Source organism: Terrapene carolina, unplaced genomic scaffold (assembly GCF_002925995.2).
Source record: "Terrapene carolina triunguis isolate 2854851 unplaced genomic scaffold, T_m_triunguis-2.0 Scaffold130, whole genome shotgun sequence".
Taxonomy (NCBI): domain Eukaryota; kingdom Metazoa; phylum Chordata; order Testudines; family Emydidae; genus Terrapene; species Terrapene triunguis.
In genome coordinates, this window is record NW_020664481.1 from 10,961,731 (window position 1) to 10,984,390 (window position 22,660).

General features: G+C 43.3%; 3 protein-coding genes across 3 annotated transcripts in view; 1 reads left to right on the forward strand and 2 right to left on the reverse strand.

The window, feature by feature from the left end:
- The window catches only part of LOC112103920 (piezo-type mechanosensitive ion channel component 2-like), a 96,828-nt gene extending 93,902 nt beyond the window's left edge, over positions 1 to 2,926 (forward strand). The window contains exon 53 of the mRNA XM_026652654.1: positions 514 to 2,926. Coding sequence (XP_026508439.1) covers positions 514 to 769 — 256 coding nt within the window. The 3' untranslated portion in view covers positions 770 to 2,926. The remainder of the gene's footprint in view (positions 1 to 513) is intronic.
- NPEPL1 (aminopeptidase like 1) lies at positions 2,203 to 20,299 on the reverse strand. Its single transcript, XM_024195913.2, has 11 exons — positions 20,096 to 20,299; positions 18,164 to 18,334; positions 15,618 to 15,707; positions 14,692 to 14,773; positions 14,406 to 14,548; positions 13,277 to 13,354; positions 9,074 to 9,174; positions 7,352 to 7,475; positions 5,438 to 5,614; positions 4,347 to 4,457; positions 2,203 to 3,087 (listed from the first exon to the last, which is right to left on the reverse strand). Exons 2-11 carry the CDS (start codon positions 18,332 to 18,334, stop codon positions 2,929 to 2,931), a joined length of 1,236 nt encoding a protein of 411 aa, XP_024051681.1. The 5' UTR covers positions 20,096 to 20,299; the 3' UTR covers positions 2,203 to 2,928.
- STX16 (syntaxin 16) overlaps positions 20,081 to 22,660 on the reverse strand; it is a 28,400-nt gene continuing 25,820 nt past the window's right edge. The window contains exon 9 of the mRNA XM_026652752.2: positions 20,081 to 20,281. Coding sequence (XP_026508537.2) covers positions 20,081 to 20,281 — 201 coding nt within the window. The remainder of the gene's footprint in view (positions 20,282 to 22,660) is intronic.

The following is a 22,660-nucleotide window of genomic DNA, read 5'->3' on the forward strand; positions in this document are numbered from 1 at the left end:
GGTTAGGAGATTATCAGACTAGAAATAAAAGCAGAAATGTAATCGTGAATGTAATTAGCCATCGGCACACCTTAGCTAAGGAGGTGGTGATTTAAAGAATTCATGTGATGGAAAATCCAAGATTGGATTTCTTTCTAAAAAGACATGCTGAAGCTCAAGCACAAGTTAGGGTTTAAGGCAGACAGCACCAGAGGAGGCAATTCTATGGCCTGTGTTATGCAGGAGATCAGAATAGCTGATCACAATGGTCTCTCCTTCTGGCCTATTAATCTACCTTAATCTGCACTGGTAGTCTCACTGAAATCCTGTATAACTATTCAAGGTAAGGATGGTAAAGTTGGGCCCCTTGGGAAAAGCTAAATTGCACATTAATGAATGGATACCTGAATAGCTTATTATAGACATTTATGCACAACTCCCATACAGTGGGCGGATAGCATGACCATATTAGGGAACAGATATGGTCCCTTGTTTTGCCCAGTTCTGATCAACTCTGTACTCCCTTCTCCTCAGCATCGTTGGCCTCTATATGTCTGTTGTCCTCGTCATTGGGAAGTTTATCCGAGAGTTCTTCAATGGCATCTCCCGTTCAATAATGTTTGAAGAGCTGCCCAACGTGGACCGCATCCTGAAACTCTGCACGGACATCTTCCTGGTGAGGGAGATTGGGGAGCTGGAGTTGGAGGAACAACTCTTTGCCAAACTCATCTTTTTGTACAGATCTCCTGAAACTATGATCATGTGGACCAGAGAATCAAAGGAACAATGACAGGACAAAGGTTTGTTTAGTGAAGATCAGGCTTAGGAAGCAAGCTATTGTCATGGGCTGCTTTAGAAGCAAATTTAACATTCAGGAATGGGAGATGCTACGAGCGTCTCCTCTCCATTGGCATATTTTCACCTTAAGCTTTTCCACACGTTCCTCACCAAAATGTATCATGTTTAGGCAGTAAGTGTACTTTTCAGGCCAGTGACTTCCCTTTGCTCAACCAGAGAAGACCTAGTATTGATCCCCTACAGACTTCATCCCACAATCATGGGTGCAAAAAGCTCGGCCCAAGTCCACCTGATTTTATCTGCAAAGCAGCTAAAAACTTCCTCACAGCAGGAGGGGTTCTAATCAGCCTCCGAGCAACTACAGCATGGGCTAACCAAGCTGAGCGCCATTAATGGCTGAAGATAAATTATAGGGAGGAAATTTTAATAGGGCTAATTTACAAGAGTCCAGGTTCAAATGTAAGATTTTAAAGAAACACTTAAAGGGGTCCTCTCTTGACATGGGTGATGAGGCTTCCAGTGCTCATTGGACAAAATGCAGACTCAAGGTGTGCAAACATTCCAGTTTAGAAAATAAAAACACACCGTTCAAAGACAAAATAAAAGAACAGAATGGGGCACTTGCATAATCAGAGCAAGATCTCTCTAGCTAGGCCTAAGGTCCCTTCAATTCTTAAGAGGTCTCTACCACAGCCTTTACGCAACTAATATTCTACTTTATAGTTTGGAGAGGTTTCCCATCTTACTCTGCTTTTAAGTGGGTACTCATTCCTTCCAAGTCAGAGTTCATCCACTTTTTCCTCGCTGCAGCATCACTGAAAAATGGGTTGGAAGCAGAGAACAGGCGTATTGGGCAGTGTTTTGTTAGGTTAAAATAGAGGGGTTACCTGAATGGCATCCAGGATGGTAACCCAGCATAGGGACAAGGGGATGGAGTAGGGCAGTTCTTTTACAAATAAAAATGTCTGAGGAGGCAGCATGTATCCAGTGGACTGAGCATCAGGAACCCCAGGATTTCTATTTCCAGTTCCGCCAGGCTGTGAAACTCTGGGAAAGTCACTTCCCTCCTTAGTGCCTGGTTCCCGTCCCATCCTGTCTGTTTAGACTAGAAGCTCCTCAGAACAGGGTCTGTCTCTCACTATGTGTGTGCACAGCACGGGCCCTTAATCTCTGTTCAGTGAATTGAGTGAGAGAATTTGGTATTCTCATTCTAGCCATTAATGGAAGCTCCTATGCACTGCAAAGCCACCTAGTCATTCAGCACAAGTGGCAGCAGCTCCTTGGAGGAAAAGGGTGCTGTGAGTCTGATTTGAAGTCAGCAGTAGAGCTGGGCGTGAGAACTTGCACAGCGCAGTCCAGTCAGACTCTCATTTTAGGAGCACCCAGTATTTTCAGAAATGCAAATAATGCCATGAAGTTCCATGATGGGATATACAAATGGCTTTAATAAACTCAGACCATGCATGTGCAAAGTAGACAGAAGCAAGCAGCCACTTTGTTTTGTAAACCAAGTTTATTCATACTCCCACCATTTCTTCTTATCTTTCCAAGTGAATATGTTCTGTTATCTGAAAGAGTAAGAGTGTTTTGGCCCACTCTTTTGTTGATTGTAATGGTCAGCGAAAGCTTAGCATGCAGGTACTGCACCTTACTAAAATAAAAAGCCTTTTCCCATTAGACCTTCTTTGCTGCTAAGCTGAATTGCCATGGAATAAGCTGAGCCTACAGTGGTTTCTTCTTCCTCACATAACTCTGTTGTGAGAAGTAGTGGGGGCTGTGAGAATCAATAAAACCTCATGGAAAGTAACAAAGTAAATCAGACGGCCTGGTAAGCAAGAGCGGCAGTGGCTTATTCATGCATTAATGCACTCAGCAAGTTTTGTGAGGTGCTTTAAGGGGGACATTTCCCTCCCTCCACTAAAGCTAGTGGAGCTCGGAGATTGCAAGGTCAACGTTGTTCAGCAACTGTGGGCACCAATAATTTAAAAAACAAAAGGATAGGCCGTTTCATCAGAAATAAGCAATCAATCTCATCATGACAGTAAAAAAAAAAAAATGGCAGTTTCCCATGTATGGTATCTTCTCTGCTTCAGAACAGATCGGTGCAAAGTGAGGTAATATAGGCGCCCCGTTGGTAAGGGCTAGGGAACATTAAACAAGGCGCCGCCTTTTAGAATCTCTCTCCATCTCCTCATCTGGAGAGTCTCCATTGCATCCCAGAGGGGACACCATGTTCAGCAGAGGATCTTCAGATGCACGGCCAAACAGGGACAGCAACAAAGCCACTCCATAACCAGTAGCTCGTTCGCCCTAGAAACAAATGGTTACACTTGAGATTTTAATATCACTTGGGTGTTGCACTCATCCTCACTCTTTTCCAAGCAGGATATAAGTGGCACATCCAGGCAGAGAGCTGACCCATGAGTCTGCGCACGTTCTTGGGGTGGCATTTTCCAAAGTGCCTATGGGATTGAGACGTCCAACTCCCTTAGCTGCTTTGGAAAATCCCACCTTTTATGCCGCCCTTGGCAGAAGAACTCTGAAGAAGCTGGCAGCGTGCTCACAGGCAGGCATTTCTGAAGGCTCCTGCTGAAAAAAGTGCTAAATAAGCAGGCACCACACACAAAGGAGAAAAATGGAGAATCCTACTAATACTTTAAGATATGCAGATGTCTAGAAACATGCACACTACTAATGCAGAAATCCCAATCTGCTCTGTAATGATACAAATAAACACAGCACAACATCCTTTACAATGATCTTTAACATGAAAGCAAGAACGTATTCTATGAAACTGATCTACAGATGAGTTGGAAGTAGTACATGGTTGCTCTGTAAGAGAAGCCTCCTCTCTCTCTCTGGAACTGTACTCTGTGGGTTAAGTTATGGCTGATATTGGTGAGTGGGTGAAGTTTGCACTTTACTGTAGTTTAGTAGGAGGCAGAGTGCAGTTGATTTGCAACAGAGACAGACTGACAATTACTGTGTTGTATTTATCCTAACCCCTCTCACAGCAGAGAATCCACAATTCAATACCAGAGAGGAAAATCCAGCTGCACAATTTCGTTTTTTTTAAAAAAGCAAAGCAGCTAGTTGGTTAGCAAGAAAAGAACGAGCATGCAAATATCTGCTGAGGCACTGGGGGAGCAGATAGAGCCCCACAGAAATTTGACAGGCAGCCCAGACAAGCCAATCGGGAAGAGACACAACAAAGCAAACGCTGTACAACCACCATGAAAGGATATTGGGCTAAATCACTTATCCCCATGGCACATTTTATGTACTCATTTCTTAAATCTGTAGAAGGCTCTTAGTTGGGTTAAGAATGCACATGTTGCTGCAAATCAGAAATCAGACTAAGTAACATTTAGAGATGTTTTTAAAAATAAAAAACCCAAATAATTTACCAGAATGAAGCAGGTATCTTTCTAAAATCTAGATCTCTTTGTACAGTCATTACTTCCTACAAGAAAGCTTTCCTGTCTAATTCTCCCACCCCACATTAGAGAGCTCTGCAAAAGCAGCAAGCAGGAAAGGTGACAATTCACACGACAAATGAACACACTCACCGCATGGACAGGGGCTGCAATGTCTATATGGACCCAGACACCAGACCAATCGAAACCAATGTGAGAAGCAATAAAGAGCCCAGCACAGGAGCTCGGAGTATTGTCTCTGTCCTGGGGAAACAGTAAAAAGTTTGGTTTTGTGAGATAATTGGTCTTTAAAAATAGTGTTTGTCTAAAAATAACTCGTAACAATTTCTTTACATTACCCAGCATTTTAGAAGAGGGGTTCTCAACCTTTTTCTTTCTGAGGCCCCCCAACATGCTATAAAAATTCTACAGCCAACCTGTGCCACAACAATTGTTTTTCTGCATATAAAAGGCAGGGCCAACGTCAGGGGGTAGCATGCAGGGCAATTGCTTGGGGCCCTGTGAAGCTAAGTTGCTCAGGCTTCGACTTCAGCCCCGGGTGGCAGGGCTTGGAGCCAGCCCCAGGTGGTGGGGCTTCGGCTTTCTATCCTGGGTCCCAGCAAGTCTAATGCTGATCCTGCTTGGCGGGTCCCCTGAAACCTGCTCACAGCCCCCCAGTGGGCCCGGACTCCTGGTTGAGAACCATTGTTTTAGAAGACAATGTACAAATCCATCTCTCATAAGGCCAGCAAGTTCTCGGGTATGCAAGAGTGAGCTAATGCCTGCTGCTCCTTTTTGGAGTTACCTCCCCACTCAGCTGTGTTTTCTCCTTACCTCCGTTCCCCTTACTAAACAGAACCACTGTACTTTTACTGGGACAGAAGGGGTGGGTTACACAGCCATGATGCACGTGGCAGTTAAGGAAATGCAGAATCCTCCATCACACCAATTCCAACCCCAAAAACACTTTGGCACTTGTTTAGCTTAGATATACCAAGGTCAACAGCTGAAGTCACCACAGCCAGACCTGAGGCCAGGCCTGGCTCCCTTTGTCAAAAACAGAGTTGTTTGCAAGTGTCAATGGCAGGCAGGTTTCTAAAAGCTTTTATCAACTACCCCTATATCATCTTTGTATCTTCTAGCCCCTCCTCCAACTGGTGCATTATGCAGAACATGCACAGGGAGTCTGGCCTGAACAATTCTGATTAAATAAGGGAATTTAAAAACAAAAACAAAAAACCTACTGCCACAGAGTTCTTCATATCGGCTACAGCAGAGGTAAATTCACTAAAATGGAGCTCAGGACAATACACAAGAGGATGGACCAGGTCTCCGCAGTTCCTGCCAGCTATAACACAGGCCTTCTCCCAATCTTCATTGTTGGTGAGGACAGCAGCATGGTATTTCCCTGTGGCAATTCCCTAGTGAGGGATAAGACACAACCAGGTAGGATTAATATGGGTTTAGTCCCAAATGCTTTAGCGGACGTGCTGGATAGAACAATTTTCTTCTCCCTACTTGGCGCTAGCAGTTGCCTGCCCCGCAACATGGCTATCAATGACATGCCCACTGAGAAAACATATCTGAAAACTAAAGAAAAAGACTGAGGTGTTATAAATAAAACAGAGGGCATCATCAAAACATTTTACATTTCAGAAATCCATTTCACAGTGAAATATTCCACCTTCATCTGGGCTAACACAACGGCAGACACACAAAGATCTCCCTGGGGTATCATAGCCAACAAACTATATGGCTGTATGACTACACGCCCATGTTTGTTGGTCCAGCAATGAATTATAAATAAGATAGCTCACATGCACAGACAACCCACCTAGCATTTTGTGTCAACCACAGATAACATGGACATTGTGAATGCAGGACCCTTCATTGGAAAGGTCATTTCACCCTAGATCTGCAGTTAGGTCTTGGATTCGACCTGAGACCTAGAAGCCATATGTTGTTAGTGTTTTCCAGACAGGTACCATAGGGCAGACAGGCAGACATAAGGCAGGTTTTCAAAAGGACACGGTTACACTGACATGCACAATCCCTGATGTATGCAAAAAGCATGCTTCCAGGAACTACCCAATTTTTAAATGAAGACTAATTCTAACCCCAGACATCCAGGCCAGATCTCATCACAGGAACTACTGCCTCTCCACACCATCTTCTATACAAATGTTATAGTGGTTTGCAAAAGTGGTATTTCAATGTCAGTTTTTACTTTTTTGCTAATATTATATACTGTGTGTAACATACGCCCTACATTATATAACATACCTTGTAAATCAAGCCTTTGCCAAATAATTAACTGCAGACACCGGGCCAGATACTCAACTGATGGAAATCAGCATAGCTCCACTAACTTCAAAGGAACTAGTGTGATTTACATCAGTTGAAGGTCTGGCCCACTAATCTCAATCTTGTATAGAACTTCCAGCTCTTGCAACTGCTAAAAAATATCCAGCTATAGTTACATCATCAGATAAAAATGTGCTAGGCCAAGCACAAGTTCTCTTACCCATCCCTGTGGTGATGATAAAGCCTAACAACATTTCACTCCTTCATACAACACATGTCTTGTGCCTAAGCAAAGGGGATGAGTCAAATTTACTAGGCTGAATTTAGAAACACCCATGTGTTCACCATTATTGATGGTTATTACCTCCAGCTTAGTAAACCCCGCAGGGACTTCAATGGGAACAGGATCAGACCATGGAAACTGAAAACAGCATCTTAAACACTGGTTCAAGTTCTCTCAAGGAGAAATTGATAAAACTGTCAACTTTTGAATAATACTGGAGCATTTACATGAGTTTCATTTTGTCTCTGAATAAATTCAATTTTTTACTCAATTATGTAGGAGATATAAAAGCTCATAAGGTACACAAACCATGTCTGACTAATGTAGTTATAAATATAACACGCTGGCAAAGTGTGTTGTATTTCCCTCTGTTGGCTGGTCCATGTAGAGGATAACAGCCTATTACTGCTGCTAGCTAACAGAGTTACTTTTCCAGCTCAAGTTGTAGAGACCTGTGGTTTGTAGCCTAAAGTGCAGCATGCTGTCGCCACGGACAACCTACAGTGGTGGCACGGGGCGGTTACAATAAAAAGCTGTCCTCCAGCAACCCAGAGACTTTGCAAACAAGTACCTGAGCTCCGGTGAGAGTGGCCATGTCAAGAATGATATCAGCGCCGAGATCCTTGCACGCGTACGCTACTCCATCAGCCAACACCAGCCTGCCCTCTGCATCAGTATTGTTGATTTCCACAGTTCTAGGAAGAAGACGTTATTTAATGCAACAACGTTTCAGGTTGGGAATTACATATGCAAAGAGATCCTGCTATGCAGCTCTAAGATCCAACACTGCTGCAAAGCGAAAAATAGAAAGAAAATGCATTTACTTCTTATTTGAAGCAAGAGACCCTTTCCTTTAAAATTCCAAAACAGAGCGTACCTGAGCGTCTAGTGCTGGCTTTATCATAGATCCTACAGTCTGAAGGGCAGGGACCAGCTTTTTATTGGGTTTGTACAGTCTCTCGCACAATGGGGCTGGGATTTCTAGGCACTACTGCAATATAAATAAGAATATATACGAACAGCAACAGCTACCTATCTTCAGCTTAAAGAGCCCTAAACGCTCAGGCAATGCTAATCTATTACTGGAACTGGGACTCTACAAAGCAAAGATGAAAATGGACAAAATCTGATGCTCTTCTGCTCAGATGGGAATCAGATTAGAAGGATATTTTACAACGTGCTAGCAAGAAGAAAGCATCCACTTCTAAACACACAGGAAACTCACAACTATGGCTATATGAAATAGCGGCATCAGGATTTGAGTACAGGATTGGAGAGGTTTTTGCATTTTGGTTTGTACTCGGAATAATTGTCATTTTTCAGGGAACCTGTAAAACTTTGAGGTCCCCCCCGCCTGCCCCCCAGCTGCAGCTCAGAAAAAAAAAAAAAGTTAACTCTTCTGTGAAAATGTTCTTGTTTTCAGTCAAAATGGGGAGATTTCATGCAAACAGCTCCAAACTTTCAGCCAAGGACACAGATTGTGATGTTCTATTTCATACTTTTAGGGTAGTCACTTTCCCAATGTCATTTCCATGAAAAAGGTGATTTTTGCTCTCCCATCCAATGCTAAAAAGTAAGCAGTGAATTAGAGTAGCTGATTCTTTATACAGATCCTTCAATGACTCAGAACAGTTGTCTGGGAATCAGGTAAGAATCCTTTATTATCTGAGCCCGTTACAGGACTTAATGAGCAGATTGTCAAGATACCGATAAAGATTTTGTTGCAAAGATTTGTCAAAGACCTGGTTTCATTTTTTCAGATTTTGAAATTTCAAAAGGAAAAACGAGGACGAAAATTTTGTCATTTTCCATCCCCATCCCATTTTCCAACCAGCTCTAGTTGGCAATAGAGATGTAACGTGAGATTTTTACAGCAATATATTGTGTAAAATAAACAATTTATAACCATCTTTTGTTTCTTTATATTCTCCAATTTAAAACGTGCTGCAGATGTTAATATTGTTTGATTTATTCTCAGTTACTTGGCTAAGGTATCGTGGACTTCATTTGGCATGGTGGCTATTGCTGGGAAATGTATGAATGATATGAGTGTTTATTATTTGTACTGCGGTAGCATCTACAAGCCTAGTGATGGATCAGCACCCCGTTATGTTAGCTGCTGTACAAACACAGAATGATAACAATAGAAGGTCCTTGCCCCTCTAAGAGCTTACAATATAAGAAAATAGATTCTACAGCTATACCCTTTGTTCACTTGAACTGGAGCCATTTAAATAAAGTGGAGAGACAAAGCACTACTAAATAAGTCTATGAAAGGGACAGACAATCTTACTTTCCCGAGTAAAGGACATGGATGTCATCAGGTCTTGTTGAATTAGGCCCAACAGAATTTTCAGCCAAGCAAAAAACAGCATGAAGATTGTCTTTAAAGCCCTGTAACAATAAGAGGAGAGATGCAATTCAACATAATGTACATAGTTTAGTGGGACTGAAATTAATGAGGGGTTCTGGCTTTTAGATACGACTATTACCATGAAATGCATTTATCACATGCAAAATCTGTGACACGTGGCTTCTAGTCTGGAGCTGATGTCAAGATATGTAAACTCATTGGGGCAGGGATTATCTTTTTGTTCTGTGTTTTGTACAGTGCCTAGCACAATGGAGTCCTGATCCATGACTGAGGCTCCCAGGTGCTTTGGTAATACAAATAATAAAAAAAGACAGCGTAGAGATTCATTGACTGTAGCTTCTGAGTTTTCAGTGGAGCGATAATAAGGAACCTAACAAAAAGAAAGCAGCACGTGCTGAGAAGAGAGCATGTGTGTGTGTGTGTGTGTGTGTGTGTTAGGGTGGAGAACTAAAGCTTTTGCCAGCTGCTTAAATCACTGAATTCAGCCTCTTTCACTCTCTGGCACATAAGTCTAGTCTCCGTGGGTCTCATTTATTTTGTTCTCATTTCTGTTGTCAGGTTCAGTGGGCGGCGCTGGTGGGCGGTGATATACAGGAAGTCACACTAGATGATGTAGCGGGTCTCTTCTGGCCTTAAACTCTGTGACGTCAGAATTAAAAAGTGTCTCTGTTCAAGATGTCTGCATCAACAGAGCTGGTTGAAACTTTGTGAAATTTGATTCTTTGATAAAAATAATCTAGAAGTTTTTGTAAATTATTTTTGCTCTTTTTGACCAGCTCTAATAGGGTCAATCCAATCCAAAGCCTGTTAATGTTGACAGGTGTCTTCTAACTGACTTCAATGAGCTCTGGATCAGGCCCCTTCTAAGTACAAGCTCCTTATACATAAAACCAGAGTATTACTATATGAACAACAGTGGTGCAGATTTTCAGAAATGTGCTACTGCACATGTTCAACCTCAAGACAGCCCTAAAAGCATGCTCAAAACACAGAGACTGGGCCAATATTTCTAGCTACTTAATCATCTCTAGCCACAAATAAAAGATTCAGATAATAAATCCTTTCAACATGACAATTATAAAGACTCGTGACAGCATGTTACAAAGTAGTTCATGATGAATGGGCTTTTATTTTCCAATGCTTGTGTTTTCTATTACTTCTATTTTAGTTTCGAGTGATGCCTTGGGGGCCTTTGATAAATTGCTCCCATCCCTATCACTTCCGGCAATCTCAGGGAAAAGCCTGTAGTAGTTATGAAGAAGGCTAGATACAACAACAGTTGGTCTACAGCCATTTGTGAACTGTAAGCCTTCTAAAGAGGAACCCTGAAAGAACAACTGCCAGGCCATGTGGACCCCAACTGGATTAAACCAGATGCCAGAAGAGATCTGATGGAAGGTCGATTCTCCAGACAACAAGCTGAGTGACCTTATTGCCTATTATCATTGCCCCGCAGGGCCTAGTTATAATTAGCATTCTCCCTGTAGAGGACAAGCCAATGCCTCCTCACTTTCCGAAATTCCACTATGGAGACTTCATTTGGAAGACGACTGGCAGTCCTAGAGTATGGTATTCACATGTGTGTCAATGCATCACTTCCCATCCCATACCGGTCTACTGCAGGATTTCTCACACCTCGACGTCCATAAGAGACAAGATACTAGTCCATCCAGTCCACGGTCCGATCCAATACAGCATTTCCTAGGGTTGCCCCACTTCTAAATGGTACCATAAGGTGTCTCACAACGAAAAAGAATGATCACTGTGTGGTCTCCTATTTTGCTGTGAGCTACACTGCGTGCTCTTAACAGCTGGCAAATAATTCGTATTTTCCCTTCCCTCTTTTTCTCTCTTTCTGATTAACGCCCACTCTGTTTTTTTCTGGTTTATAACCAGTTTATATTTGTATTTTGTTTGATGACATTTTAAAATATATCACTGTTTTCATGTGTACAACATGCCGAGTGCCCTGGGATGGGGGGGGCCTCTTTTTTGTGGGGGAGAAGAAGGAAAGAGTGGCAGCTGGGTCTTAATAAATAAATAAATCTGCTTTGATCCCCTTTCACAGTTTTCAACAGCAGCAGTTGCTTTTAAAAGAAGCAAACTCTTGGTTGTGTCAGAGGTCAGTTTCACTAGGGATCTTTTGATAAGCTTCACCTGCTAGAGATGCCAGGACTTGCTGAGCCAGCTCATGGTCTTAAGTCCAAAGGGCTAACCCAAGAGTTAGATTGGCTCTTTGTACTTTGTAAATTAAAGCCAACAACCATTCCTATAAAAGGACAGCAGTAGGGAACCATCAAATAACCTCACATACAAGAGCTGGGGTACTTTACAAATAAAGGGATACAAGAGACACTGTGCCAACCAGAACCCCCTGCTGGGAAAAGTTGATCTGCATGACAAAAAGCTGTTCTATTCATGTTCCATAAAAGGAATTCCACCAAGCGCGTGTATATTTACTCCTCTAAATAGGAAATGCAGCTAAACTAATGCTTAGAAAGGTGGACATTCCATCCCATCCCATTATCAAATGTCCCCAGACAGATGATTGAATCCTGTTGGTTTCTCTTGCAGGTTCTACACGTTGCTTTTAAAATACCTTAAATCAGTAACAAAAATGAATACTCCCCTACTGTCCAAATTACAACTTTGAAGATAGCTTCTTTTTGGACTTATTTACCTGGCATTTATTCTAGAGATTTTAAAACTAAGCAATAGGATCCTGGTGTTTACAAATACGTAGCCTGGATTTTCTCAGAAATACAACAGCCTTTGCAGGCTTAATTTGCCCAGATTAATTTTACTGCCATATTGCACAGTCATAGTAATGGTGTGTGAAAATGACCAGTCATTTACATGCACATTTATCAGGACTGTGAGCAATAATTGCACACAATAGGTGCACATGCACTTGTAAAACTTTGGTGCACAATCGTTGAGGGATAATTAGTATGAAATGAAGTCAAGTTGTCATGTTGACGGCATACATGGCTTTTGTAGTCCCATCGGCGTGCTGTGAAAATTCTGTCTTGTCCTTTGGAATTGTGTGTGTGTGATTTAAATTATTTGAGGCATGAGGGTTACAGAGCTAGCAGCTTCCCTAAGCTGCTCCTTGCAAATTTGCTTCCAACTGCAAGACTATGCAGATAACTATGAGGTTTATAGTCCTTCAACATCAAACACTCCTGTTATAGCCAAGAACATAGCTAAGGTCATAATAAACTGCTGGGAAATGGAAGTTTGGCATCTGACCATCTCCTGGACAGATCTTCTCTCAGACTTGTATGTTAATCCACAGCAGCAAATGTTCTTTGAACCCTGGATATTTCTTGGAGGTAATGGTTGCTCCATCAGCAAGACTTACAGTGATTGGATTTACGGTGAAAGCTGAATCCCTCTGGCAGCGGTGACACTAGGTTTATTGTTGTTATTATTATTATTCAGAATGGTTCCCAACATTTCAAGGTTTGGCTTTATGCTGGTCTCCTTCTACCTTCTGTCCACAGGAGCAAACCAAAAGCCAGATCCTTGCAAAACCATAAACTGTTGATGGGGAAAGATAAGCCTGTTTTCCCAGTGTTCATACCTTATCTACCTGTTTGCTGACAATAAAGAAAACACTCAATGCCCTCACCTGAGGCAGCTGATTAACAGCGTATGACAACACTACATAACAATAGTGCAGGAAGAGAAGAGCAACACTCTTACACGGTTATGTACTGCTAACACAAAGATATTCTTCTCAGCAACCGCAGCTACCGACAATTCTGCAGAATGGATGTGACCCAAGAACTAGCATCAATGAAATTCTCAGGATATGAGCATACTTAGCACTTACACATATAGGCTCCAGTTTGGGAAAGTGATTTCCCGAATCAGGGCCCTAGTGCTTTACGAACATTAATTCCCAAGACCCCAGTGATGTATGTAAACCTCCCCATTTCACAGAGAGACAGGCACTGATGGGTAGCAAGTTGTCCAAGGCCACTCACAGTAAGAACTCTGAAGCTCCTAGGTCCCAGTCCAGGGAACACAGTACTGGACAAGACTGCATCTTCTTGGCAATACGTGAACTTAGGCAAGAATTCTGATCTAAGTTATGCTGACTAAGATTTCACTTACTTGCTTTACCGTGGCTTTGAAGGCACCCAAAACAGCAGCCGCTCCACCACAATCACGTTTCATGCCAGGCATAGTGGTCTATTTAAAACAGAAATATATATATTTATTTGTGGTGTGTGTGTGTGTGTGTGTGTGTATGTGTGTATTCAAAAACATAAGGGAGAGTCACAGTTTTATTCCCTGTTAAAACTAGAATCTCTGATGCAACCTTAACTCTCAAAGCTTTTGCTTTGCACCTTAAACTTTGAAGACAGAAAACGTATAAATGCTATTGCTAACCCACTGAAAATGAACAGCTTGCACTTTTTTGCTACACAAGGGAAGCTTTCACAACATGATCTGCATACTGGACAAGCCAATTTTATGTTAAATACAGTCAATTCTCCAGACATTGTTTCTGTCTGGCTCTTACTGGATCCTGTTTTAAAGCTGAAAATACTAAACTTCTGTTGCTATTTCAGCATATAAAGTCAACAGGCTGCAGTGTTCTCTATGGGCCTGACAACATGAGTTAAAGTCGATGGGTGTCTTTCCATTGACTTGGAGGGGTTTAGGATCACACTTTAGGTTCAGGAACGAAGGCCCTTCAATTCTAGCTTTCTTCTAATGCTGCGAGCTACTGCAGGAGGAAAATATCAGCAATTTAACTGCTTTGCCACATGTTTCCAGAATCTTATTTGCCACTTTCACCCTTATAGCTTGTTTACAGATATGCACCCGTGAAGGATCTCAAGTATAAGTGTTTAACTCAAAGAAAAACATCTCATTTTCCATGGACATTTCCGACATCAATTATCCACTTCGACTTTATCACAAGCAAAGATGGAAGTAGGACACTGGGTATGTCTACACTGCAATCGGAGCTGTGACTGCAGCACACGTCGACAGACCTGAGCTAGCTTTGACCCAGCTCTCACAAACAACAGTAGTTAAGCCATGGGCTATACGTTCCTGCCCTGGATTCTGGGTATGTAGTGGAGACATGCTGCGGAACGTGCTGCTGTAGCTTAACTGCTCGCCATTTGACATAGCTAGAAGAAAGCTAGTTCGAATACATCTACATGTGCTGACTGAAGTGTAGACATTCCCCCAGCCACCTAGTCTATCTACAGATACAGCATCTACATACCTTTCCCTTAATGCTGAGGCCTCCGGTGTCATACACAATACCTTTCCCAACCCATGCAATGGTTTGTGTAGCACCATCCGGGGTGTGACTGAGTACTGCTAGGGCAGGCGGATGCACAGCTGCTTTGCCAACTCCATAGATACCTGGAAAAGAAAGACTGAAAAACCTGAGTTGTTAGGGAAAAGAGAGAGAGAGTGTGTGTGCGCGCGTACCAAAAGTCATAACGAAGTGGGCACTCTCCTGAAGTAAACTGAAAATGAAAGACTGAGCTTTCAGCAAGACATACCTCCAAATCCCTTCTCATTCAGCTCCTCATCACGAAAAATGGTTGGAACAATCCCAAGATCCTTGCCAACTTTTTTGATTTCCTTTAAGGTTATCATAAAAAAAAATATATACATAAAATTAAAAAATAATAATTAGCCAACGTTGATTAGAATGTGCATGTGTCTTTCCAAAGCTAAAGATGCCCACCCACACATCCGCTGCGTGCAAAGCCACAAAACGTTCAAGATCTTGGGCCTGATGCTGACCTCTTGATCGTGTCATTCTTTTGACTTCAGTGGAGATACCACTGATTTATGACAGCGCGAGGGCTGACTCTGGCCTTTAAGTTCTGATAGAGAGAGGAGCTTTTAAATAGGAAGGCCAGCCAGCCTCCACAGAAGGCACTTTCCTATATCAGACCATGATGAAATAGAGAAGGAAAGTTCATGCTCTCAAAAACTTTGCATAATAGTAAAATAATTTGCACATATGGCTCCCTTCAACCTCATGGTCCCAGAAACACTCGACAGTGATAACTGAACAGCATTCCCTTTTCATGGATGGGGAACAAGTGGCTAAGGGACTCATTTCCAAAAGGGGGCAGCACCCTAGAACCAGTGGGAACTGTGAGCATCCAGTACCTCTGAAATATCAGCCTTAAGTGACCTGTCCAAAAATCATGGAGCCAGCCAGTGGCACCGTCAGAAAGAGAATCCAGCTCTCTGGACTCGTGATCTGTTTAACTGGGCTTCCCTCAAACTCGCCAGTGCCCTTGAGCTGTGAAAGGGTCAGACACTACGGACAAGCCTGTAACAGCTTCTTGGGGATGCCTGCCATCATTCACACTGCCCAAGATTTCGCTAAGAGATGCCAGCATTAATTCTAGACCACGACATTCAAGACAGACTTCCAATAAGCAACCCTGTTGCCAGGTGTATCACCAACCTCCAGGAAGCTGTTAGTGTTCATCTCATTGCATGGGGTGTCCACAATGCGAGCAGCCAGCCTCACCCCTTCTGTAGCACTTGCCAAACACTGGAAATAAAAGAAATGGAAGGCACAGACCATCGAGAGTTGGCGGACTAATTGCACAACGCTGCACAGAAATTGGGTTCAACGTAAAGGCACAAGACGTGCAGTTCCCCGATTCTCAACCGCAACAGATCCTTGTTCAAGTCCAACACTTTTGCACTGCCTATTCTTCAGCTCCAATTAATTAGCTGTGCCTTAAGGAAGCTGAATTCCTTTCCAGCGTGAATTGACAGCACAACGTAACAGTCCTTTTCACTGTCCTACTGAACAATCACACAGCGCAAAGTCAAGTTATGAATGCAAAGGAGAGGGCATGAAACCGATTCATATAATGAAGGGCTCCCATAAACGGTGGGCTGCTTATGCTGGAAGCCTGTGGAAATGACATAGTCCTTTGGAGGGGAGGCTGTAGAGCTGATTAACTCTGGAGGCTTCAATGCTGAAGTTTACTATTGCAATACATTTTACATGGGCCTCCATCTTAAACTGGCCCAGACAAGGAAGATGGTGTAGAATAGAGCAGCCTGCCTGGTGAGTGGTGTATCCAAAAGGAAGCACGTGACATCAGTGCACTGGGGTCTGCAAGAGCCATCTCATATTTTCTGGGTTGAATTTATGGCGTGAAATCCTAGTCTCACTGAAGTCAATGGGAGTTTTTTCACTGAATTCAGTTGGGGAAAGGGTGTCAGGATTTCACTCTAGAGCCGTGGTTCTCAAACTGATTTGATCACGCCCCTTTCTTTGTGTCTGCAGTAGTTACCACCCCTCGCCACCCAAGTACATATACTCATAAAAACAATCCACTTGCAACTCACTAAATATCAAAAACAGTAAGGTACTGATTCAAACAGAGCCATTTAAGTATATGGCAATACCATACCATGCCACCCGTACTGCTGCCGCAGCGCTACCTTCAGACCTGGGGGCCAGAGAGCAGTAGCTGCTGGCCGGATGCCCAACTTTGAAGGCAGCGCTGCTACCAGTAGCTTCTCATGCCCCCCCAGAATATATTCTGCGCCTCCACAGGGAGGAGGCCATATCCCAGTTTGAGAACCTAGAATCTAGGGGTTGGTTTTGAGCCATAAAGCCTTAAGTGGTTTGGGCCCTGCCTCCATGATGGGGTCCGTTTTCATTACTCATAGGATAATACTTAGTCCTGCCATGAGTGCAGGACCTCTCGAGGTCCCTTCCTGTCTTATGATTCTATGATTTTCTCGTTTGGGGTGAGGAGCAGCTGCTGTTACGCAACTGCCCTATATTGTAATATACGGTCATAACAAAGATGCTTAGAGCTTGGGAAAGCCACTTTAAAAAAGAAATAAAACACAACTATATCCTGCCCTTTGCCAATCTATGAATACTTCCCTGCCACCCTCACGAAAACTGATTAGCTGGGCTGGCATCATTTTGTGTTGTGTAGCTAATCCAGCTCGCAAGCCAAGGCAGAAGCAAAGGCATAAACTAGAAAAATTTGTAACTGCTCTTCTGACAGGGAGAAGCGTCAGCTCAGTGACACTAGTCAACCTAGGCCTCTTCAGCTCCATCACAGCCAAAAACATGGTTGAGGGGTTCCTGCAACTAATCAAGTGATATGCTAAGTTCATGCTGTATAATACAGACTTGCAGCTCAACTCTGACTGATTATTTCCCTAGTGCAGAGGTTCTCAAACTGGGGGTCACAAGGTTATTACATGGGGGGGGTTGCGAGCTGTCAGACTCCACCCCCAACCCCACTTTGCCTCCAGCATTTATAACAGTGTTAAATACAAAAAAAGTGTTTTTAATTTATAAAGGGGGGGGTCGCATTCATAGGTTTGTTGTGTGAAAGGGATCACCAATACAAATGTTTGAGAAACACTGTCCTAGTGTCTCATTTCTGGCTACAAAGTTTCACTAGGAGAATAAAACATTGAGGTGATGTAATGTCACATATAAATATTATAGGCCATATTCTGGCCCCAGAACATTCAGGTGACTTCAACGAGAGATGCACATATGTAACAAATAGTAGAATTCAGCCTCATAAAAGCAGGATAAACCTACTGTAACTTCCTTTGGCTGGAAACATATACACATGCCTGATTCAATGCAATATTAGGCCATATGTTAAAATCTATTAATTGCACTTAAGACAAATATTATAGAAGTGACGTCTCTATGTGATGTGTCTGTACAGTTCTCCGAGGACACAGGAGTCTGACCCCTGATTGAGATCTTTAAGTACCTCTGCAAAAATATCTTCAGCATTACCAATTCTGAATGCTATAAAGTTATATTCACATAAGTGGTAATAAAACTGAGTTGATCTGTGACCATTTCTTATCTTGGGTGCAGTAGATATTCTACATTCATTAGCTACTGAATGGTAATTCATATCAGTGTCACAGTTCTGAAAGAAAACTGGGCTGGATATACAAGGAGCAATGTGACAGCTAACTGAGGGAAAATCTGTAACTTACTTTAAGCGTTTCCACTTCTATAGGCCCATTGTTCTGTCCAACCAGGAAAAACTCCACAATTACAGTTTTCTTCTCTGTGCGCCTAGATGCACTGGACCGGTGCGTGAACAGTGGGAATGCCCTGGCTAGCGCACAAGCCGAGGCAAAGACTTCAGAGCGCTCACAGACCATCTGAAATACCAGCAGGAAGACAAATGGGTCACAAAGTGTTAGAAGTGGATGAAACTGGATTATAGGGTCTGTTATCCTTGATAAGAGTGCCAGGGACAGAAAAGAGAAGGAGCTCAGGCCTGGCCTATACACAGACTTTAAACTGGTTAAACTATTTCAATTAGGGAGTGATTTTTCCCCCTGAAATAGTTATACTGGTATAACCCCTCGTGTGGACACAGTTATACCGGGATGAAGGGGCCTTAGACCAGAATTGCTTCTTCCACTTCCCATACGGGGATAAGCTCTTCTGCAGGACCCTGTAGCACTTTTATCCAGGTGCAAGTATGTCCACACTGGGGTGTGTGTACTAATTTAATTACACTGATATAGTCAAAGTGTTTCAACTTTAGTGCATAGTCAAGGCCTAAGAAGCGTGGGAATTGCCTGTCTATATTCCAAGCACATTGACAGGAAATTACTGCTATGGGAAAGGCTAAATATTAACTTCGGGCTCTTGATACATGCAGTAGATTCTTGAAGTTTACAATAGGAATGAGAAATGGAAAACTGTTTTAGAGAAACGTTAAAAATGTTAACTCAGAAGGAGTAGACTTAGATCAACTGGCCTCCCAACTAATTTTTCATGTGATGAGTGTTGTAGATAGCCTAATAGTTTATCTAGAGAAATGTTTCATTACTGACAGTAACCTGAAAGTCACCATTCAAACTGGTCTGCAGGAGATTCTTGTCAAATTAAGAAGTCTCTCCAGTTGCAGCAGTTTAACTAAATCCTTCTCTAGACTAGGATTCAAAGTGTGACATTAGCAGGTGTTAGCTAACACGTTTTCAGAGTCTAGTGTAGACAAGGCACATTGCCTCTAATATGTCCTAAACTGGTTGTGTAGCATGTATTAAAGGCAGGAGGCTGCTTCTACATTATACTTTTAAAACACGCTTGCTAGTATGTGTTAATGTCACACCTTAGATCTCATCTAGACAAGGCATCTACTGCTGCAAACCCTTTGTTTGGATTCTTATTCCAGATGAAGAGTGCATTACATCAATCTAGTTTAAATCTTTTTAAAAAACACAATAAAAACAATTCTTAAAAGTGATTTAGTTAAACTGGTGCTCACCTTGTGCACAGACTAGCTCTTCCACTTAGTCCTTGGCTATGCTAGAAAGTTGTACCACATTATGGGTATGTCTACACTGCAGCTGGAAGCATGCCAACAGCAGAGTAGCATGCCAACAACAGGTCCAGGGCATCCAAGCGGGTTTTTACTCGGGTGGCTAGCCTGAGCCACTGCCCGTGCTACCCCCAGATACGCTGCTTTTTGGCGCATTAGCTAGAGCAGAGCTACTGTGTCTGTCTACCTGCACCTGGAAACACCTTTCCAGCTGCAGTGTAGACAAACCCTGTGACTATACCAGTAGAATTATACCTATGCAACCAACCCCCCTAGCATAGATTCAGTCATATTGCTATAAAGTGCTATATACAGTATAGCTAGCGCAACATGGAAAAGGGAATAAGCTTTATCAGTATAAATCTTCTTTATGGTGGTATAATTGTGTTCACACTAGGGCTTTTATTGCTTTAACTGTTTTGGTAAAAACAAAAACAAAATAATCCCCATCCCTCTCGAACTGAAATAATTTTACTGATAAAACTTTCAAGTATAGACGAAGGCCTTATTCTACAGATCAGACTTCCTCGAATACAAGAAAATGCTTAACTTGGCTTTTTAACAAAGGTACTTTCTAATTGTCACTTACAACAATACATCTGTTGATGCCTCCTGGAAGACAGTTTCGAACAAGGCGGGTGATGAAGTGAGCTGCAGATGGGCTATTGTGTCTGCTAACCTTGGAAGGTAAAGCAGCTACGGTGGCATAGTTCAGGTAGAGGGGACAGTTGTCGGTGGGATTTGGATTCAGAGTGCTTAATGCAGCCTGCCATATCTGAGAGGAGGAGAAAGGGAAAGAGATTAAAAGCAAAGAACAGTACAACACTTTTCTATCAGTCTCACTCTTGGTATTTCTGATGGATTGCCCAACTGTAATATTTAGGTGCGGAAAGTGTAGAATGATGCACCTGAGTTTAAATACAGTGTCCGCTAGAATCCACATGCAGGCAACTTTTTTTATGATGTTTTTATACACACAACTTAAATATGGATACATACTTCCATAGGCAGTGCAAGTTATGTTTGATACTACATTAAACATGGAAACAGGCCATTTTATGTAATAGCTATTCAAAGCCTTTATAATTAAAACTGTTTTAATAGTGATAAAAAGCTGGTTTGATTTATTAGCATAGAATATACAGCTGTTTCACATGGCCATTTAATTAAAAAAGGAGATGAGAGCCAATTGTTCTTCACTAGAGACGCACAGTCCAATCAAGAACTGCCACACATCTAGCAAGCTAAAAACCATAATGCAAAAATATTTGTGGTTGTCCTGTAATTTTTAAAAAGTCATTAGGAGCATCAAAATAAAAACAGATCTACACATTCCATCCAAACAGCTGGGAGAGGGAGAAAAAACCCAACATGATACATTTTACCCTTTTCTGAAAATCCAATTTAGGTCTCAAGCTTGCCATTTGGCATGCAAGAATGTATATTTCAATAATTACATTAATTACAATATCCTCACCTGGCATTGCTAGAACACCTGTGACCTCAAAGGAACATAAAGCACTTTACACCCATCAAAGCAGAGGGAAGGTAAGATCAGTTCTACATTTTAAGTTGCAACGGTCCCCTCGATGGGCACATGGCAAATCCCACAGATCTTCCAGAACAGCAACAGGCTCCTGCCAGATGTTCTATCTTAACTGCTGTGCCTGGAAGCCCTACTGGACCCCCCTCTACCGGGAAAATGACCTGCCAAGTGTCTCTCAGCTGGGAAGGGGGATTCCTTTGGGGAGGAGCCATTTTAAGGTTCATTTATAGCAGGGGTTCTCAAACTGGGGGTCGGGACCCTCAGGGGTTGCGAGGTTATTACATGGGGTCGCAAGCTGTCAGCCTCCACCCCAAACCCTGCTTTGCATCCAGCATTTATAATGGTGTTAAATATATATAAAAAGGTGTTTTTAATTTATAAGGGAGCCGCACTCAGAGACTTGCTATGTGAAAGGGGTCACCAGTACAAAAGTTCGAGAACCACTGATTTAAAGCACCATTCATTGAGAGGCAAAGGATTTTGCTTTGTGGGTTTCAAGGAGACATTTAAAATCGCATTTCGCTTGAGAGGGCCCTGCTAAGCCCTCCTTCCCCACAACATTTTGCCCCCAATCCCCTGAACTGGGGCTCCCCTCAGAGGGCTGCAAGAAGCAAGGCAACCACACCACGGTCTCAGGCAGGACTCTGAGGCCCCCATTCACCAGAAACTGCTCTGCTAGGACAGGCAATCAGAGCCAGTCGCTTCCAGCCACAGCAACTGTATTTCTGCTCAGAAAACACAGGAAGGTGATTTGCTGACTTCCCCTGTGATTTCCCTCCCAGTCCCCACCTGCAGTGGCAGGCTCACCCAGCTGCAGAGCTAGGAGATTAGAGCTGAGATTAGAGCTGAGCTGAGCGCAACCCACCCAGCCTGGAAGAGGAAGGATGCTCTGGTGGGGCCCAGGCACAGAGGCATTAGGTAGAGACTACTCCTAGAAGGATGCTCATTCAAATGACAAGCCCCCCAGGGATTTTAGCCCAGGGGGGATTAAACACCCCCCCAAAGGGGGACTATGCACCCTGCACCCCCAGGACTCTCAAGCCAAACCCCACTCCAGGAGGGAATCATGCACCTTAAGCCCTCCAGAGTTTCCCTCCACACACACACAGGGGCCCAATCATGCACCTGGCAGCCCAGTGGGATGAGTAACCCAGGGGAAGGAGCAGGGGGAAAAAATCAGCCTTGACCCTAAAGAAGCCCAATTTGTAGAGTGGGGGTGCGGAGAGGCACTGAACCAAATTGCAAACCCTGTATGTGATGGAAACCACTTGAAGCCAGGGGCTGCGGCAGCACCCCCAGTCCCAGCACCTAGGGCCCTGGGGAGGATCATACACACCCTGCAGCCCTGGAGAAAAGGGGCCCTAGAGCGGAGCGGGAACGTGCGCCCTGGCGCCCAGGGAGCCAGCATGCATCCCGCAGCCTCGCCCGGGGGAGGGGAGAGGAGATCATGCACCCTGAAGCCCGGGCGTGGGGATGGGGCACCCCGCAGCCCCGGGGAGAAGTCGGGGGGTGGGGTGGCACGTCCCGCAGCCCCAGGGTTGGGATTACCGTGCACCCCGCAGGGAAGTCGTGGGGGGTCGTGCACCCCGCAGGGAAGTCGGGGGGGGG

Excerpts from the sequence above, each read along its gene's own strand:
- NPEPL1 (XM_024195913.2), bottom strand. The coding sequence starts at position 18,334 with ATGGTCTGTGAGCGCTCTGAAGTCTTTGCCTCGGCTTGTGCGCTAGCC. Across the intron at positions 7,476-9,073 it reads CATGTCCTTTACTCGGGAAA|AACTGTGGAAATCAACAATA; the intron begins GTAAGATTGTCT and ends TCTTCTTCCTAG. Across the intron at positions 3,088-4,346 it reads TTGCAGCCCCTGTCCATGCG|GGCGAACGAGCTACTGGTTA; the intron begins GTGAGTGTGTTC and ends ATTTGTTTCTAG.